Here is a 20,652-nt window from a genome sequence, read left to right as displayed (position 1 = left end):
CTGCTCCCAGGATGAGGCATTCCACTCCCGCACATCACAGATGTCCAAGTTCTTCAAGGACCGCGACTTTCCCCCCGCAGTAGTCGAGAACGCCCTTGACCGTGTCTCCCGCATTTCCCGCAACACATCCCTCACACCCCGCCTCCGCCACAACCGCCCCAAGAGGATCCCCCTCGTTCTCACACACCACCGAACCAACCTCTGGATACAACGCATCATCCTCCGACACTTCCGCCATCTACAAACCGACCCCACCATGCAAGACATTTTTCCATCCCCAACCTTGTCTGCCTTCTGGAGAGACCACTCTCTCCGTGATTCCCTTGTTCTCTCCACGCTCCCCTCCAACCTCACCACACCCGGCACTTCCCCTGCAACCGCAGGAAGTGCTACGCCTGTCCCCACACCTCCTCCCTCACCCCCATCCCAGGCCCCAAGATGACTTTCCACATTAAGCAGAAGTTCACCTGCACATCTGCCAATGTGGTATACTGTATCCATTGTACCCGGTGTGGCTTCCTCTACATTGGGGAAACCAAGCGGAGGCTTGGGGACCGCTTTGCAGAACACCTCCGCTCGGTTCGTAATAAACAACTGCACCTCCCAGTCGCGAACCATTTTAACTCCCCCTCCCATTCTTTCGACGACACGTCTGTCATGGGCCTCCTGCAGTGCCACAAGGATGCCGCCCGAAGGTTGTGGGAACAGCAGCTCATATTCCGCTTGGGAACCCTGCAGCCCAATGATATCAATATGGACTTCATCAGCTTCAAAATCTCCCCTTCCCCCACCGCATCCCAAAACCAGCCCAGTTTGTTCCCTCCCCCCACTGCATCACATAACCAGCCCAGCTCATCCCCTTCCCCCACTGCATCCCAAAACCAGCCCAGCTTGTCTCTGCCTCCCTAACCTGTTCTTCCTCTCACACACACCTTCCTGCCACCTCAAGCCTCACCTCCATTTCCTACCTACTAACATCATCCCACCTCCTTGACCTGTCCGTCTTCCCTGGACTGACCTATCCCCTCCCTACCTCCCCACCTATACTCTCCTCTCCACCTATCTTCTTTTCTCTCCATTTTCGGTCCCCCTCCCGCTCTCTCACTATTCATTCCAGAATCCTCTCCCCATCCCCCTTTCTGATGAAGGGTCTAAGCCCGAAACGTCAGCTTTTGTGCTCCTGAGATGCTGCTTGGCCTGCTGTGTTCATCCAGCTTCACACTTTATTATCTTGGATTCTCCAGCTCTGCAGTTCCCATTATCTCTCATTCTGAGGGAGCTGGATCAGTGTCAAGGACTCTCCGCATATAAATAAAGGATGGCTTTGTGACGGAACACCAGCCTCTGCGGAATTATTTCAGACAGGTCCAGGAACAGAGTCATAAAGTCATGCAGCATAGAAACAGACCCTTCGGTCCAACTTGTCTAGGGCGACCAAGTTTCCTAAACATAAACTAGTCCTGCCTGCCTGTGTTGGTCCCACATCCTTCTCAATCATTCCTATTCATGCACCTGTCCTAATTTCTTTTTAACATTGCAACTATAACTGTGTCTATCATTTCCTCTGGCAGTTCATACAAAACACCCTTAAATCATTCCTTTTTCACTTTAAAAATATGCCCTCTAGTTTCAAACTCCCCTACCCTTATCAATGCCCCTCACGATTCTACAAATCTCTATAATGTTTCCCCTCAGCCGCCAATGCTACAGTGAAAAAAGTCCCAGCCTATTCAGCTTCTCCTTATAACTCAAATCCTCCAGTCACCAGCAACATCTTGGTAAACATTTTATGAACCCCGTCCAATTTAATAACATCCTTCCTATAGTAGGGCAAGCAGAACTGTACACAGTACTCCAAAAATGGCATCACCGATGTCTTGCAAAACATCAATAATACATCTCAACTCAGGATACGGACATAACACAGGCAAATAGGACTCGTTAAATTTGAGATACTTGGTCGGCATTGACCAAATAGTTTGTTTTTATGCTGAATGACTCTATGACTTTATATAAATATGTAAAAAGAATAATACAATATGGGGACTAGACTGTGGTGGCTCACTCTTTACCATTGCTTATTACGCATTACAAACTTGTGGGTTCTAAACCAGTTTTAAGGATCCAGATACTCCTCATAATCATACATTACGCAGCAATGAGGATCAGAAGGATTAGAGTGTCACTTTGTCTGATGATCTACCAATCCATTCTCATGATCAAATGAGGCAATCAGTCCCAAAAGACCAATACCATCAGTACTAAAATCAAATATTTACCAGATATGGCGAGCCAATAGAAATGGGATTATTATGAGTAGAGTGGGGAAGTCCTCTGGAAAATCTAACATATAATTGAATGATAGGACAAGGGACAAGCTGGATTGGAAACATAAATGTACAAAAATGAAAGACAAGTTAAGCTCGCACAGTGGCTCCAGGTCAGCAATCATATGACACCAGGTCATAGTCCAACAGGTTTATTTGAAAACACAAACTTTCAGAGTCTCACTCCTGTTTTAGGTGTTAGTGGGGCAGATAGTATCAGACACGGAATTTATAAGTAAAAGATCAAAGGTTTGTGCCACTGATGAGGGCGTTTGGACAAACCTAAAATGCTGTTAAATATTTAATATATTAGATAGTTTTAAGTGATTAATATGTACATGTAAATCCCCAAATTCATTTTAAGTCTTGGTTCTGAGAGAACTAAAGGTTTTATCAGTGTACAGTCAAGGTGATATTTTAGGTGAGAACCTAGTTCTGAGCAAGTGTCACTTGATCTGAAACGTTAACTCTGATTTCTCTCCAATGACACTGCCAGACCTAGTGAGTTGCTCCAGCAACTTCTAATTTTGTCTCTGATCTACAGCAGCCATTGTTCTTTTGGTTTCTAAATAAAAGTAGTTGTGACTTTCATGGAATACAACCGCCATACAAATAAATTGTCACTCAAATGGTGATTTTGAGGTCACCTTTTATGTTTGAAGTGAAAATTGGGAAAATTGGAATCTGATCTGTTTCATTCTCACCATATTTTCCCAGATGTTAACTTGCTACTTTGTTTCCCACTGGGGCAAGTTTCACCATTCTCTTCACTCCCTTCCCCACCTCAACTTTCTAGTTTAACGTCCTGTTGGCTATTTACAAGTAAATAGCCCCTAGCCTATTTACTCTTTGCATTAGAACATTGGCCCCAGCTCGATTCAGGTGGAGACCGTTCCAGCAGTACAGATGCCTCCTGTTCCAATACTGATACCAGTGCCCCATAAAAAGGAAACCCTCTTTTCCGAATCACTCTTACAGCCACGTGTTTACTTTGCCTTTTCTCACATCCCAAGCCGATTAGCACATGGCTCAGGCAGTAATCCGGAGATTATAACCCTTGAGGACCTGTTCTTTAATGTGGTTCCTAGCTTCTGATAATCTCTGAACAGGTCCTCTTTCCTAGTCGTGCCTCTGTTGTTTGTTCCAGTGTGGACCACAACATCTGGATCCTCCCCATCCCATCCAATATCCTTTTAAGCCAGTTGGTAATATCCCTTACCCTGGCACCGGGCAGGCAACACACCATGCCAGTCTTTTTTTTGGTTAGAGGAGGAGGATAGCTGGGAGACACTGCACGTGTAATGTTTCAGGTTTAGCCACTGCCAGAATATATGGTTTTTACTTACCCAGCAGTCCCCTCAGGCTGCTGAACAAGGAAGGCTGCAGTCTCATGAGGTAAGTCTTTTATACTGAAGGCTTACCTTCACAGCTGCCTTTGCGCTCTCTCCCGACTCCCGCCGCTGAACGATGAAGACTCCAGTCTCACAAGGTAACATATTACTAATTTAAAACTATCTATCTTCTCCCTGAATTTATTCAGTGTCCTGGCATCAACTCTTGATGGACAAATTCTATACATTCATGAGCATTTCAGAGAAGTAATTCCTTCTCTTCACAGTTTTAAATCTGCCACACTCTAGGCGAAAAACACGTCCTCTCATTCTAGATTGCTGCCACCCCGCCAAGGGGAAATATCAATCTACGTCTACTTTGTCAATCTCTTTTGCATCTTATAAATGTCAGTTATATCTCCTCTTGTCCTTGTAATCTCTGGCAAGTACAGGACAAAACTGCTCAATCTCTCATCATAAACCAAGCTTTATATCTTTGGAATTAATCTTTTCTGAACCTTTTCTGAACTGCTTCCAATACAATTATATCCTTTGTCAAGTAAAGGGACTAAAACTCCACATGCAGCCTCACCAAAGCAAGGTTTATCTGGGATATCAAAGTGTGGCGCTGAATGAACACAGCAGGCCAAGCAGCATCTTAGGAGCACAAAAGCTGATGTTTCGGGCCTAGACCCTTTTCTGATGAAGGGTGTAGGCCCAAAACATCAGCTTTTGTGCTCCTAAGATGCTGCTTGGCCTGCTGTGTTCATCCAGCGCCACACTTTGTTATCTCGGATTCTCCAGCATCTGCAGTTCCCATTATCTCTGATCACAAGGTTTATCTGTCACAGCTGCCAGAAATCTCATCTCATCAGTGATGGCCTTTGAAGCAAGATGACTACTGAAGTATGGGAAAATACTCAATACACTACAGAAAAAACTAAGTGCAAACTCAGCTGAATATAAAAGTTTCAGTGGGAGGTGAAAGAGACAATAAGAGAAGAAAAAGGGAGCTTTGAAAAGAAAGTGGCAGTCAACCCTGCTAAATGAGAAGTGATGAGTTTTCTAAGAGAGAACAAACAAGGTCTAGTCAATGAATGGCAAGACACTAGAAAACTCAGATGACAGAGGGATCTTGGAGTGCGTGGCAACATATCTCTGAAGGTGTCAGGAAGATTAATATTGCAATCTGGTCACCACTCTATAGGAACGATACATTTGCTCTGGAGGGGATGCAAAAGGGATTCACCAAAATGTTGCCTGGGCATGTCATCTAGGAGGGTGGCATGTGGAAAGGTGATGCCGAATCCAGACACATAGATAATGTTCTGCGGATCTGAGTTTGAAGCTTAATCTTGGAATTTTAATTCCATTAAAAAAAAATTAAGAGTCTAATGCTGACCACGAATCCATTGCCGATTATCGGGAAAACCCATCTGGTCCACTCATGTTCTTTAAGGATGTAAACTGCTCTCCTTGCCTGGCCTGGCATATACGTGACTCCAGACTCTCAGCAATATGGTTGATTCTGAACTGCCCTCTGGGCAATTAGGGATGGAGAATAAATGCTGCCTAGCCAGCAACGCCCTCATCCAAGAAAAAAAGAGGCTGGATAAGCTTGGGCTGTTTTCTCTGGTGCAGAAAAGGTTGGAGGGGACCTGATAGAGGGGTGTATAAGATTATAAAGGGCATGGGCAGGATTAATAGCAGGGTGAATATAAAAAATTGTTTGTTGGTGGGGGTCTAGAATGCTCTGCCTGGGAGGGTAGTTGAGACAGGAAACCTCACAACCCTTTATAAAGTACTTGGATGAACACTTGAAGTGTCATAACATTCAAGGTTATGGGCATAGTATGGGGAAGTGGCACTAGTGTAGATAGTAATATATTTTTGATGGTACAGACTTGATGGGCCAAATGGCCTCTGTATCTTGTATTATTCTATAATTAACATAAAAGAAAAGTCTAAAGTTTAATATAGGCTTATAAATAGCAACAAACATAGTAAGGGATGAATGGGACTGATTAGGAACAATTAAGAGACATAGCTGGGATATTAAATGAATACTTCGTATTTGTCTTCAGCAAGAAATAAGATGCTATTCCAAGCTATGGAGAAAAATGTGTACTTTACATACTAAAAGCGTTAAAAATTGGTAAGGACAAGGTATTGGACAGGCTGTCTGATCTTATAATTGATAAGACACCTGAAATAGTTGAGATGCATCCTAAGATAGAAACATATAGGATAGGAGCAGGAGGAGGCCACTTGACACCTTCAGCCTGCCGTCACCAAGTCACCATTTATTTACACATGCTTGGTACACAGCGCTGACGTGGCTAGCACAGAGCTGGTTTTTCAGTTAACAGAAGCCCCGACATTCCTATTTATATTTGTCCGCCTGGCCTCAAGTAAGGGTAAGTGGGTTGGCCTGATCCTCCTGTCAGGTGTGGGAAATGAGGGAGTAGTTGACTGTCCCTGATCACTATGTCTGCAGGAACTGTATATGGCCGTAGCTCCTCTCAGACTGCATGGATTGGTTGGAGCAGCAGTTGGATGCACTGATACAGGAGGCAAGAAATGTGATAGATAGTAGCTTTAGGTGGGTGGTGACACGGAAGGTTCCATCAGGTAGATGGTGACCACCTGGAGAAGTAGGGAGGTAAATGAGGAGCCTCCTGTGGCTATTCTACTCTCAAGAAAGTATCCAGTTTTGAATGTGTCGTCTATGTACCGGATCCACAGTTTAGGTTGAATGAGGGGAGGATAGTGTGTTCTAGTCTTTGCATGATGAATCCTAGGATGGGTGACACCATGGGTGTGCCATTGATCTGCTTGTATACTTGGCCATTAAAGATGAAGTGTGTGGTGAGGCACAAATCTAGTAGTTTGAGTATGCAGTCATTGCTGATGGATCTGCTGGCCTGCATTCCTGCTTCCTCTCATAATGTGGCCAGTATTTCTTTAGCTAGTGGGATATCAATTGACGTGAATAATGCTGTGATGTCAAAGGATACCATAATCTTGTCATCGCTAACTTTTACATTATTGAGGATACTAAGGAATTCTTGGCTTGAATGGAATGGAGTTTCATGGGCCTCATGTTCCTGCTAATGTGAACAGCAAGGTTGGCAAGAGTAGGAATCACTTTATAACCAGAGATATTGAGGCTGTAGTCAAGAAAAAAGGAGGTATATGTTAAGTATAGGAAGCTAGGATCACATGAATCCCTTGAGGGGTATACAGTCTGTAGGAGTACACTTGAGGAAAATTAGGAGGGCTGAAAAGGGCACCTGAGATTGCTTTGGCAGATAAGGGAAGGAGATTCCAAAGAGCTTCTACAAGTATATTAAGGGCAAAAGAATAACTAGGGAGAGAATAGGGCCCCTTAAAGACCAATGACGCCATCAATGTGTGGAACCACAAGACATGGGTAAGATCCTAAACAAATATTTTTGTGTCCCTATTTCCTGTGGACAAAAACATGGAAGCTAAGAACATTGGGGAAATAAACAGTGTAGTCTTGAAAAGAGTCCACATTATAGAAGAGGATCTGATGGAAGTCTTAAAATAGATAAAGGTAGATCAAGTGTATCCCAGGGTGTTGCAAGAAGCTATGGAAGAGATTGTGAGGCCCCTAGCAGATATTTGAGCCATCAACAGCCACGGTGAAGTGCCAAAAGACTGGAAGGTGGCTAATTCATGCTATTATTTAAGAAAGGCTGCAGGGAAATGCCTGGAAATTACAGACCAGTGAGTCTGATGTTTATGGTGAGTAAGTTTTTGGAGAGGATTCTGACAGACAGGATCTAGAGGCATTTGGAGAGGCAAGGACTCATTTGAGATCGTCAACATGGCTTTGAACATGGGAAATTGTGTCTCATGTATTTGATTGTGCTTTTGAAGGGGTGATTGAGAATGTAGATGACAGCAGTGGGTAGACATTGTCTACAAGTACTTTAGCAAGGCCTTTGACAACGTACCACATAGTAGGTTATTGAGTAAGATCAAATCTCATCGATCCAGGGACAACCAGCCAATTGGATACAAAACTGCCTTGACAATAAAAGATAATAAAGTGTGAAGCTGGATGAACACAGCAGGCCAAGCAGGGTCGATGAAGGGTCTAGGCCCGAAACACCAGCTTTTGTGCTCCTGAGATGCTGCTTGGCCTTGTGAGTTCATCCAGCTTCACACTATCTTGGATTATCCAGCATCTGCAGTTCCCATTATATCTTGACAATAAAAGACACAGGGTGGTGTTAGAGCTATATTTTTCAGTCTGGAGGCCGATAACCAGCAGAGTGCTGCTATAATTGGTGGTGGGTGCACTGTTATTTATCATTTATATAAATGTTTTGGATGAGAATTTAAGAGTTACGGTTAGTAAATTTGTGGATGACATCAAGACGGGTGGTACAACCGACTGTGAAGAAGATTATAGATAGTAGGAACTGCAGATGCTGGAGAATCTCAGATGAAAAGGCGTGGAGCTGGATGAACACAGCTGGCCAAGCAGCATCAAAGGAGCAGGAAGACTGACGCTTCGGGCCTAGACCCTTCTTCAGAAGGGTCATTTTCTGAAGAAGGGTCTAGGCCTGAAACATAAGCCTTCCTGTTCCTCTGATGCTACTTGTCCTGCTGTGTTCATCCAGCTCTATGCCTTGTTATCTGTGAAGAAGGTTATCTGGAAATGCAGCGAGATCTTGATCAACTGGGCCAGTGGCTGAGGAACAGCAGATAGAGATTAATGTACATAAATGCAAGGTGTTGCAATTTGGTGGGTCAAACCAGGGCAGGACTTACAATGTCAATGCTAGGGCCCTAGAGAGTGCTATAAAACAAAGACATCTAGGAGTACAAGTTACAACTCCTTGAAAGTGAAGTCACAGATAGATAGGTAGATAGGGTGGTGAAGGTGGTTTTCGGCATTCTTGCTTTCATCGGTCAGAGCACTGAGAATAGGAGTTGGGATGTCTTGTTGCAGCTGTACAAGACATTGGTGAGTCCAAATTTGGGGTACTGCGAGCAGTTCTGATCACCCTCCTGTAGAAAGACTATTTTTAGTAAGAGTGCAGTGAAACTTTACTGGGATGCCACCTGAACTGGGAAGCTTGAATAATAAGGAACGGTTGGATAGGCTGTGACTTTTTTCCCCGGAGTATAGGGGAATGAGGGATGACATTATCGAGGTTTATAAAATCAAGAAATGCATAGAAAGGTAGACAGCCAACAGCTTTTACCCATGGTAGGGGAATCTAAAACTGGAGGGCATAGGGTTTAGGGTGAGAGGGTAGAGATACAAAAGGGTCCACAGGGGCAATTCTTTCACACAGAGGGTATTGAGTGTCTGGAATGGGCTGTCAGAGGTAGTGGTGAAAGTGAATACAATTTCATAATTTAAGAAACATTTAGACAGGTATATGGGTGGGATATGTATGGAGTGAAATGTACCAAATGCAGGCAAGCAGGGCTAGTTCAATTGTGAAAACTGTGAAGCATGGGCAAGTTGGGCCGAACAGCCTGTTTCCATGCTGTAGACCTCTATGACTCCTTGGTTGGCATGGACAAAGTGGGCCGAAGGGTCTGTTTCCATGCTGTATGACGCTATAACTCTATGATTCAGTAGAACTGTTTTTAAGGCAGCCCAGGTCGTAGGATCGGTTCAATTAATATATCTCATATCCAACACTGTGTTCTGCAATACCCTTCATGGGACAGAAACTCAACTTACATGCAGTAATTGAATTATGCTATTTACATTGTTACATCGGGAATGATCTGGAGAACTGTTTAAAAGAGGCTTCTCAAATCTGACGGGTCTGACACACTCTAGAGACAACGTCAGCACCAAAAAGCAGGAACAGAATGAGGTCCAAGATGATGGTGAAGTAGGTCACTTCAGACGGAGCTCATCCGTTCCAATAGCTTCCTTTTTGTGTTTTGCTCTCTTTTTTCTTCTCTTTTGTGTTTTTTTCGCTTCTTCACTTCTTTCTTCTCCCAGCCACAGACTCATGGCAGACGTGGCGAGGCAGCCTCCCGGTCTGGAGGCATCCAGCTTGGAGTGGCACCCTCCTGGCCTGGTGTGGCAGCCTCCCAGCTCAGTGTGGTGCCCTCTCAGCCTAGCATAGAGGCTTTGTGGCCTGCTGAGACAACCACTTGTCCTGATGTGGCAGCCTTTCAACCTGGCAAGGTGATCTCTTAGACTGGAGGGCAACGTCCTGGCCTAGCTTGACGGCCAGGCAAAGCAGCCTGCCGGCTTGCTATGGCGACTTCCTGGTCTAGTGTGGTGGCCTCCCAGACTGGAGTGGTGGACATTTGGCCTGTCATGACAAATGTTCAGCGTGAAGGTCTTCAGGCCCAGCGTGGTGGACTTTTGGTCTGGCATGGCGGATTTTCAGCCAGCTTGGTGAATTCTTGGCCTGGCGTGGCCCGAGTATGAACATCCTGTCTTGAAGTGCAGTCCCACGAGGGCTAAGCACTTTTGTGCTTTCATTTCTTTATTTTTCACTTAAAACTAATAAGGTCTGCAGTTTGTAAGTTTTAACTTTAATTCATATAATTTACGCTCTGCCACAATTATGGCAATGTTTAACTTTCAACTTTGTTCTTTCTTTGTACCTATTCTGTGCCTAGGTATTTATACCTAAGATAGCACCTTGTGTGGTGACATTATACACTTTTTCACTGAACTCCTGTAAGTTTATACTTGAGTATACATTACAATAAAATCAAATCAGTCAAAATCAGGAAGAATAGCCTCAACTCCAGTTTGACGAGCTGTAATTGCACTTCTGAAGCAGATTTTAAAACAGTGTGAGAGCACAGGCAGTTAAGAACTCTTGGGTTACTTGGGAAATTAGAGGGAAAGTTTGGTTTCATAGAATCTTCATTCACGGGATGAGGGTATCATTGGCTAGGGAGCATTTATTGCCCATCTCTAATTGTCCAGAGGGCAGTTAGGAGTCAACTACATGGTTTTGGGTCTGGAGTCACACATAGGACAGACCAGGAAAGGGTGGCAGTTTCCTTCCCTGAAGAACATTAGTGAACTGGATAGGATCTCTGGCAATCAATAATAGATTCATGGTTATCACTAGACTCTTAATTCCAGATTTTTTTTGTTGAATTCAAATTCCACCACCTGCCATTCAAGATTTGAACCGAGGTCTCTAAATCATTACACGGCTCTCTGGATTTCCGGTCCAGTGATAATACAACTGGGCCATCACTACTCCCTATATAATTGCAGATATATTATGTTTCAATGATAATAAACCATGTCAAATGGTAAACTACTTCTCATTGTTAGTGCAAAACAAGTCTGACAAAAGTAAGCAAATAGAACAGACATACACAAAAATTACACTTACAAAGTACCCTGCGAGTCTTGTTTTTTTCAAGAAGGTTGCCTCTCAATCCTTTAAGCTCCATGAGTACACACCCAAACTGCTCAATGTTTCCTCATAACTTCATAGAATCCCTACAGTGTGGAAGCAGGCCATTCAGCCCAACGAGTACACACTGACTCTCGAAAAAGCATCCCACCCAGACCCACACCCTAACCTATCCCTGCAATTCCCACCCCAGACAGTATGGGCAAATTAGCATAGCCAATCTACCTAACCTGCACATCTTTGGACTGTGAGAATAAACCAGAGCTCCCAGAGGAAGCCCACACAGACATGGAGAGAATATGCAAACTCCACACACACAGTTGCCCAAGGTTGCCCAAGGCTGGAATCAAAACCTGGTCCCTGGCATTGCAAGGCAGCAGTATTAGCCACTGAGGTGTAGGGCTTGGGAAGGTAGGTGGGATGTGATAGGTGAGTGCAGGTAGGGAGAGGTGGGGATTGGCCAGTGAGGTGGGAGGAGCAGTCAGGTGGGAGAGAAGTCTGACAGGAGGCAGAAATGAGAGGGAGGGTTGAACATGGCTTGAGATTGGGGGTGGGGAGATCTTAAAACTGATGAATTCCATGTTTAGGCCATTGGGCTGTAGGCTTCAGAGATGGAATATGAGGTGCTGCTCCTCCAGTTTGCGGGTGGTGTTGTGACACTGGAGGACGGCCAGGTTGGACATGTCACTCAGGGAGTGGGAAGAGGAGTTAAAATGGTTCGCGACCAGGTGTTGTAGTTTGTCGTGTACAGAGCGCAAATGCTCTGCAAACTGGTCTGTTGGTCTACACCTAGTCTCACCGATGTAGAAGAGACCAAATTGGGAGCAGTGGATGCAGTAAACCAAGTTGACGTATGTACAGGTGAACTCCTGTCTAATGTGGAAGGTTTGTTTTGTGCCTTGAATGGAGGTGAGGATGGAGGTGTAGGGGCAGGGATAGAACTTCCTGCAATTGCAGGGAAAGGTGCTGGGGGTGGTGGGGTTAGTGGGGAGTGTGGAGTGGACAAGGCAGTCGCGATGAGAGAGGTTCCTACAAAAGGCAGATAAAGGTGGGGAGGGAAATATCTCTTTGGCTATGGAGTCGGATTGTAGGAGGCGGAAGTGGCGGAGAATGATACATTGGATGCGGACGTGAGTGAGTTGATATGTGAGGACAAGAGGATCTGTCTTCATTTTTGTTGGGGACAGGGATGTGAGGGCAGAAGTGCAGAAAATGCAAGAGGTGCGGGTGAGGGTATTTTCGATCACCAGAGTGTTACGGTCCTTGAAACAGGAGGACATCTGGGATGTGTGGGGAATGTGCGGCAGTGGAACACCACATCTTGGGAGCAGATGCAGCGGAGGTGGAGGAATTGGGAGTAGGGAATTGCAATCTTGCAGGAAGGTGGGTGAGAGGAGGTGTAATCCAGCTAGCAGTGGTAGTCAGTGGACTTGAAGTAGATGTCAGTTTCGAGGTGGTCACCAGAGATGGAGTTAGAAAAGTCGAGGAAGGGCTGGATAGGCTGCGTTTATTGCGCATCCCTAATTGCCCAGAGGACAGTTCAGAGTCAACCACATTGCTGTGGGTTTGGAGTCACACGTAGGACAGACCAGAAAAGGATGGCAGTTTCCTTTCCTCAAGGACATAAGTGAACCAGATTGGTTTTTCCCAATGGCAATGGATTCATAATCTCATTAGGCTCTTAATTCCAGATATTTTAATGAATTCAAATTCCACCTTTTGCCATTGCAGGATTTGAACCCAGGACCCTAGAATGTTTTCTGGGTCTCTAGATTAACAGTCCAGTGATAATACCACAAGGCCATCACCGTTCCCTGAGGCTGGGGTGAAAGTTGTTAGTAAAGTTGATGAATTGTTCGAGCTCCTTGTGGAAGCACAAAGCAGCTCCGATACAATCATCAGTAGAGCAGAGGAAGAGGTGGGGGACAGTGCCAGTGTAACAGAGGAAGAGGGACAGTTCCACATATCCTATGAAGAGGCTGACGTTGCTTAGGCCCATGCAGGTTAGGATAAGATTCTGCAGCTGCACTACTTGGGAACTCAAGAGCTCAAGGATACCATTGTGATCCAGGACAATGATATCTACAGTAAGTGGTTATGTTCGAACAGCTTCATTTTGTGAGCTGGAGGATAAAATACAGACACTGCACTACATCAGGGAGGTTCAATGTTATCAAGATTCTTTTCGCCAGAAGGCAGTCACACTTGGTGAGATAGGATATTCTGATACAGTCAGTGATGAGGGGCAGTAAGTGTGATTGCAAGTGAGACAGGTATGGGGGCACAGAGGACAGGAATGCAGGAGTGTCAGGCGCTGTACCTGTCCAGTAGGTTTGAGATTCTCTTAGCTCGCTTGGATGAGTTAAATAACCATGGCACTATGGTGCAGGAAGCCATTCAAGCTGGACAAGCTGAAAGGAACATAGTGATAGTAAGGGATAGCATAGTCAGAGAGATTGACATTGTTCTTTGCAGCAAAGAATGTGAGTCCAGACTCTCAGATGTGTTGTCAGCCAATATAAGAAGCAAGTCACCAAGTTAAGAAATAGAACATCAAATGTAATAATCTCTGGATTATTACCACAGCCATGTGCAAATTGGCATCAGGCAAACAAGGTAAGAGAGATGAATGCATGGCTGAAAAACTGGTGTGGGAGAGTTGAGTTTTGGTTCATTGACCATTAGCACCAATATAAAGTACAAACTGTACCATTGAGATGGTCTACACCTGGAACACAGTGTCCTTGCAAACCACATAAGCAGGGAAACAGAGCTGGTTTTAAATTAAATAGTGGGGGCAAGGGCACCTATAAAAAACCCAGTCTAGCATATATGCCATCAGGGCTCAACCAGCTTGGTAAGTATCGTGATTGTGCTTCCAATCTACTCTTGGGGATAGATATTGAAATCCCTCATCAAGTATGCATTGTGTGCCTTTGCTCCAATCAATGCTTCTTCCAATCAGTATTCAATGTGCAACAGTTCCAATCAATCAATTTATGGGGGAGAGGGGTGCCATGGATGTGAACATCAGCTGTCAGTTTCCTTGCATTGTTTAACCTAATGTTGTGAGATATATGTGCAATCTAGCGGTAATGCTGAGGGCTTCCAGGTAACTCCTTCTTGACAGTTTGCCAGAGTGATGCAACCTCTGGTGGGTCTGTCTCATGGAACTCCAGACACCAGATGGTGCACCAACTTCCCTGTGATTTAGGATGAAGTTAATATCAGGGCACAATGATACATAATGTACTATTCGACTGCAAATCAATGGCAAAGGATTGCAATTAGCAGGTAATGCAAAGCCCTGAATTATAAAAACAAACAGTAAGCAATAATAAAATTTTCTTTGACTAAAATTCTAATACAATTTAATCTATAAATAAAAATGACTTACATAGAAGTAGTCAATGGGTTCAAATATACGTCTGAAGAGCTGTCGCACCCATAATATCTTTCCAGCTACAGGAGGCATGTTTCTCGCAAGTGGTGGATTCTCTTTACAGGCCTGGTAATGCTGTACAAGACATTCAGAATTATAAAACAAACAAGACAACCACAAATTAGTACAACGAATTACAGATAAAATAAGCAGTGTACTTTGTAACCTATTGTGCCAAGTCTCAAAATGGAAAAAGCCAAATTATGGTAAATGGTTCCTTTTAAGATGAGAAAAACTGAAGTAGAGAGATAAAGCACAACCTAGAAAATATGAGCAGGAGTTGGCCATTCAGATTGCTCCTCCATTCAACATCATGCCTGGTGTTCTGTCTCAATGCTCTACTCTTACGCTCTTCTAATAGCCTTTGATAACTTTATGGTGAATATGTTAATATACATAATAGGAGCATTCAGCCACTTCAACATGCTATGCCAGTCATCTGAGATCATCTACTTGTGTCACAAATACCAAACTTCTATTTTCCCCCAATAACCTGTGAATTCCCTGCTTATCAAGCAACTATTGATTTTTGTCTTAAAAATATTCTATGACCCCACCTCCTCCATCTTCTGAGGCAGAGGATTCTGCAGCATCACTAACCTCTGACAGAATTTTTTTCTCTTTATTTTCTGCAAGGGAGATCCCTTAGTTCTGGACTGACTCACAAGATGAGCTTCCTGCGCACATTCACTTTGTCAAGACCATTCAGGTCATTGTACACTTCAATGAAGTCACTCCTCGTTCTTCTAAATTTCAGTAGAAATAGGCCCAGCCTGTCGAACCTTTCCTCATAAGATAACTTGCTCATAACAGGTATCAATCAAATAAGCCTGATAGAAGTTTGCAAAATTATGAGAAGCATAGATAGAACGGATAGTCATGAATATTCACCCCTGGGTTAAAATGTCAATTACTAGGGGACATATGTTTAAGGTAAGAGGGAGAAAGTTTAAAGGAGATTTGAGAGGCATTTTTTTCTTCACAGCAGGTGGTAAAGCACCTGGAACGTGCTGCCAGACAAGGTGGTAGAAACAGATGCAATAGCAATTACATGAATGGGCAGGGAATAGAGAGATCCAAGCCTGAGGCAAAAGATTTTAGTTGAGAAAGTAGTCATATGTTGATGCAGGCTGGGTAGGCTGAAGGGTCTGTTCCTATCTAGTAGTATTCTTTATCCTCTGTTCTAAACGTCCTTTGAATCTACAATGAGTATGCATTCTCTCTTAAATATAGAGACCAAAACTGCACACAATATTCAGGGTATGGGATGAAATTTGACCAAACCCAGAACAACATGGACAATAGTGGGTCAGTTGGGAAAATACAGTGAGATTGGCAGAAATGAGATTCTTGATATCGAATAAAAGTTCAATCCTGCAATTAAGTTTTGAATAGCAAGATGAGAATGTCACTATTGAGTGGCAATACGCTTATTTCCATCATTAACATTCGACTAGTACCTCGTCTCACCTCATTTTCCTATTTTCCCGGGAGAGAAACTAAATGGCAATAACTCCCACCATGGAAGTCAGAGTAAGTACCTTGCAACTCATAACTCCAGTATGTTCCTCTGGGCCTCCATCTTGGACACCAACATTTCAGGCCACACTGGATGGACTGTGACCACCTGCAACCACCGCATGTCTGTGGAGGCTGGCATTAGGCACACAGCAGCACAGCAGCCTCAACAGATCATGGCACATCTCTGATCCACTTACAATGCTGCATTTCAACACTGCATTTTGCAGCATAGAACATAGAACAGTACAGCACAGAACAGGCCCTTCAGCCCACAATGATGTGCCGACCATTGATCCTCATGTATGCACCCTCAAATTTCTGTGACCATATACATGTCCAGCAGTCTCTTAAATGACCCCAATGACCTTGCTTCCACAACTGCTGCTGGCAACGCATTCCATGCTCTCACAACTCTCTGCGTAAAGAACCTGCCTCTGACATCCCCTCTATACTTTCCACCAACCAGCTTAAAACTATGACCCCTCGTGCTAGCCATTAGCCTGAACAACCTGAACACAGCAGAGAGAAAAACACTAGCCATTAGTATTTGATCATTGCCTGTAAAATGCTTTGAAACACCCTGAGGTTGTGCAAAGCGCCATCGTGTTCTGGCTAGAGAAACAAGTATTCGAAGAATACAGCTCAATAGCACCAGTTCACATGATTCAATGAGGTGCCCTTTTTCTTCTTCAGAGTCCTTTCGATCTCTGACCATTTTCAATCCAAGTCCTCTCAGTCTTCATTGAAGACATACCACAGTTGTCACACCAATTGTTCACTGCCTCTGTTCCTAGATAGAGGCAGCAATTTATCAGCTAATGATCATTGAAAATAGCTAGCTGTCTTCTAATTCTATGTAACAGTGTGGAGTATCTGCACCTTTCATTGTAATGATGCTGTTATGCCACTTTACCCATAGAAACGGGCACTAATCTCATGGATTCAACCAGAGTGCATCTCAGGCTTCCTTGCTTTCTCTTAGTGCTCATTCATATCGTGCCTACTTGGATGCTCACAACATCCTTGCCTTGATTTGGCTGTTTTGCACTATTCCCCTTCTGCAAGAGCTTACAGGCTCACAGTACTTCTGTCTAGCCTATTGGATGTGTTGCTGTCCAGCACCATGCTATATGAATCTCACACATGCATCACATGTTACCAACCAAATAACTAGATCTCAAAGATTATGAGACGTAGTCCTCTGTCAGGCCAAAAAAGATAGCCTTTAGTTTGTAATCCCAGCTTGTAAACTAAAAGCAAGGTCCGAGATCAGTCACAGAATCATAAAATTCTACAGTACAGAGGGAGACCATTTGGTCCATCATGATTGTACCAGTTCTAGAAAGAGCTACCCAGCTAGTCCCATTCTTCAGAACAATCTTCATTTCTCTCTGAATTAATGGCTTTTCAAATATATATCCAGCAGTCTTTTGAAACTTTCTATGGAATCCATCTCCACCACTCCCTGAGGTAGTGCATTCTAAATCCTTACAATTCCCTGAGTAAAGGAGTTTATCCTCATCTCAATTCTATCTTTCTTGCTGACAATCTTGAAACTGTGGCCCGTAATTACTGACATACCACCATTACCAACAACATAGGATGAATGGACTCCACGCAACAATCACCAGATAGGAATGTTCCTTCCCAGTGGGGGTACCCTTCAGCCGTCAAGGACATTCAGCTTTGGATCTTTAGGGAAATGAAATCCAAGGAAGACTTCAGAATACACAACAACGCAGAGTTGCCAAATAGAAGCTGATAGCCAGGTTTGATATCCATGAAGACAGCCTCAACTGGGATCTAGGGTTCATGCTGCACTATAGGTGACCCTAACACACTATACACTCTCACAGATAACACTCACACACAAGCATACAAACACACACCCACACAAACAGACAGATGACAGACAGGCAGGCACACACACATGCACAGATCCTCTCTCATACACACACTGTCTCTCAAGCACACACACGCACACACACTATCTCTTTCTGCCCCTCACGCACGTACATACTCTCTCTCTCCTTCTCTAACCACTCCATGTGCGCCCGCGCGCGCGCATATACACACACACACACAAATTCTCTCTTCCTCCCCCTCTCTCTCCCACACACGCACATATACATACACACTCACACACTCTCCCACACACACATATAACAAAGTGTGAAGCTGGATGAACACAGCAGACCAAGCAGCATCTCAGGAGCACAAAAGCCGACGCCTCGGGTCCAGACCCCCTCTGATGAAGGGTCTAGGCCCGAAATGCCAGCCCCCGTGCTCCCGAGATGCCGCCCGCCCGCTGTGCTCATCCAGCTTCAAACTCCGCTATCCTGGATTCTCCAGCATCTGCAGTTCCCATTATCTCTCCCACACACACATATTCTTTCTTTCTCTCTCTTACCCCCCACACACAGACACACACTCTTTCTTCCTAACACACACACACACACACACACACACACTCTCTCTCTCTCTTCCACACACGCGCACACACACTCTACCACACACAAACACTCTCTCCATCTCTTCTTAATTCTACCTCCTTCACACACATGTATACTCACTCTCTGTTTGCCTCTCTCACACACACACACACACACTTGAATCTATGGCATGAATTTGTATTTGCAGATACATTCTATTTTGTCAAAAAGCACAGTCTATAGATTTTCAGTCAGTGTGGTGTTTTATAAATTCCTACTTTGGAAATAAAACCATTCTGACTGCAAACCATTAAACAGATTCTAACCAAGGCCTCACACCTAACATGCAGTGTCTGACCTAAAATGTTACCTCTTCTTTACACTGACAAAGCCTTTTGATCTCTTCGGACAGTGACTTGAAAGGAATTTGGGATTTACATATACATATTAATCAAATAAAACCTTACAACTGATTAAAGATTTAACAGCATCTCAGGTTTCTTCAATACATCCTGATCAGTGGTGTGACCCTTTGATCTTCAACATATAAATATGTGTCTGATACAACCTCTCTCACTAACACCTGAAGAAGAAGTGAGGCTCAGAAATCTTGTGTTTTCAAATAAACCTGTTGGATTATAACTTGATGTCAAGCGATTTCTGACCTTATCCACCACAGTCCAACACTGGTACCTCCACATCATGGATACCAACTACTAAAAACAGAATATCCTTCTTTATCCTGTTAAAATTGTTCATAATTTGGAAGACCTCATTCGGGTGACCTCTTAATCTTTGCTGATCGAAGGAAAATAGATGCAATTTTACTAATCCTTCCTTGTATCTAAAATCCATCATTCCTGGTGTCATTCTATTAAATCTCCTTTGCAATCTCTTTAACATCCTTCCTTAAATAAAGTGCCAAGAACTGAAAATAATACTCAAAATGTGATTTGAAAAATGATTTGTAGGAGTATAGCATCACTTAGAGTCACATAGCCGTAAAGTATGGAACAGGCCCTTTGGTCCAATTTATCGATGCTGGCCAGATATCCTGAATTAATTTACTCCATCTGCCACCATTTGGCCCATATCCCTCTAAACCCTTCCTATTCATGTACCAATTCAGATCCCTCTTAAATGTTGTAATTGTTCCAGCCTCCACCACTTCCTCTGGCAGCTCATTCCATACATGCATCACCCCCTGCATGAAGAAGTTGCTCGCTCGGTCCCTTTTAAATCTCTCACCTTTGACCTTAAACCTATGCCGTCTAGGTTTGGACTCCTCTATCATGTGGAGAAGACCCTTGCCATTCACCTTATCAATGCCCCCCCTCATAATTTTATAAAGTGACCCCTTAGCCCCCGATGCTCCAGTGAAAATAGCTCTAGCGTATTCAGCCTCTCTTTTTAGCTCCAACCCTCCAACATCTTTGGAAATTGTGTTTGAACTCTATGCCTCCATTATAAACCCAAGGATCCTATAAGCCCTCTTAACAACTGTTTCATCTTGTCTGCCAACCTTCAGAGAATTATGCACTTAAACCCTGAGGTGCCTGTACTCCTCCTAAAGTCGTATCATTGAACTTGTACTGTCTCTCCTTGTTTTTCTACCAAAATGCATTATCTCACATTTCTCTGCATTGAAATTCATCTGCCAGGTGTCTGCCCATTTGACTAACTCATCAATGTCTTCCTGATGTTGATCAATGTCATCCTCACAACTCACTGTTCTCCCTGGTTTAGTATCATCTGCAAATTTAGTGATTTTGCTCTCAACACCCATCTCCAAATATTTTGATAAATCAATAAAGCACTGATCCCTGGGGAGGAGTATTTTCAACTTGTCTCCAGTCTGAGAAATGCCCATCTATACCACCCCTCTGTTTCCTGTCTTTTAGCCAATTTCTAATCCATGCTGGCAAGGACTCATCAATCCCAAAAAATTTGAATTTGCTAACCGACTTGCCATATGGCATCATATCAAATGCTTTCTGAAAGTTCAAATATGCAACATCCACCGCCACTACCCTCTTTCATTGCCAGTGTCACCTCACAATTAAATTTGTCAGACATGATCTGCCCTTGAAAAGCCATGTTGACTGTTTAGTATTAATTAGCTTTTCTCTCGGGGTATACTTATCACGTCTTATATCCTAGCCTCCATCTAATTTTCCAGTATTGACGTCAGGCTGACAGGTC

At 43.8% G+C, this 20,652-nt stretch overlaps 1 protein-coding gene across 1 annotated transcript in view; it reads right to left on the bottom strand.

The window, feature by feature from the left end:
• Positions 1–20,652, bottom strand: part of LOC125452340 (dynein axonemal heavy chain 8-like) — a 1,165,100-nt gene that overhangs the window by 856,611 nt on the left and 287,837 nt on the right. The window contains exon 16 of the mRNA XM_059645122.1: positions 14,453–14,572. Coding sequence (XP_059501105.1) covers positions 14,453–14,572 — 120 coding nt within the window. The remainder of the gene's footprint in view (positions 1–14,452; positions 14,573–20,652) is intronic.

The sequence above is a fragment of the Stegostoma tigrinum genome, chromosome 4 (assembly GCF_030684315.1).
Source record: "Stegostoma tigrinum isolate sSteTig4 chromosome 4, sSteTig4.hap1, whole genome shotgun sequence".
NCBI classification, from domain to species: domain Eukaryota; kingdom Metazoa; phylum Chordata; class Chondrichthyes; order Orectolobiformes; family Stegostomatidae; genus Stegostoma; species Stegostoma tigrinum.
The sequence above is the reverse complement of the archived record's forward strand: the minus strand, read 5'-3'. Positions and strand labels throughout refer to the sequence as shown.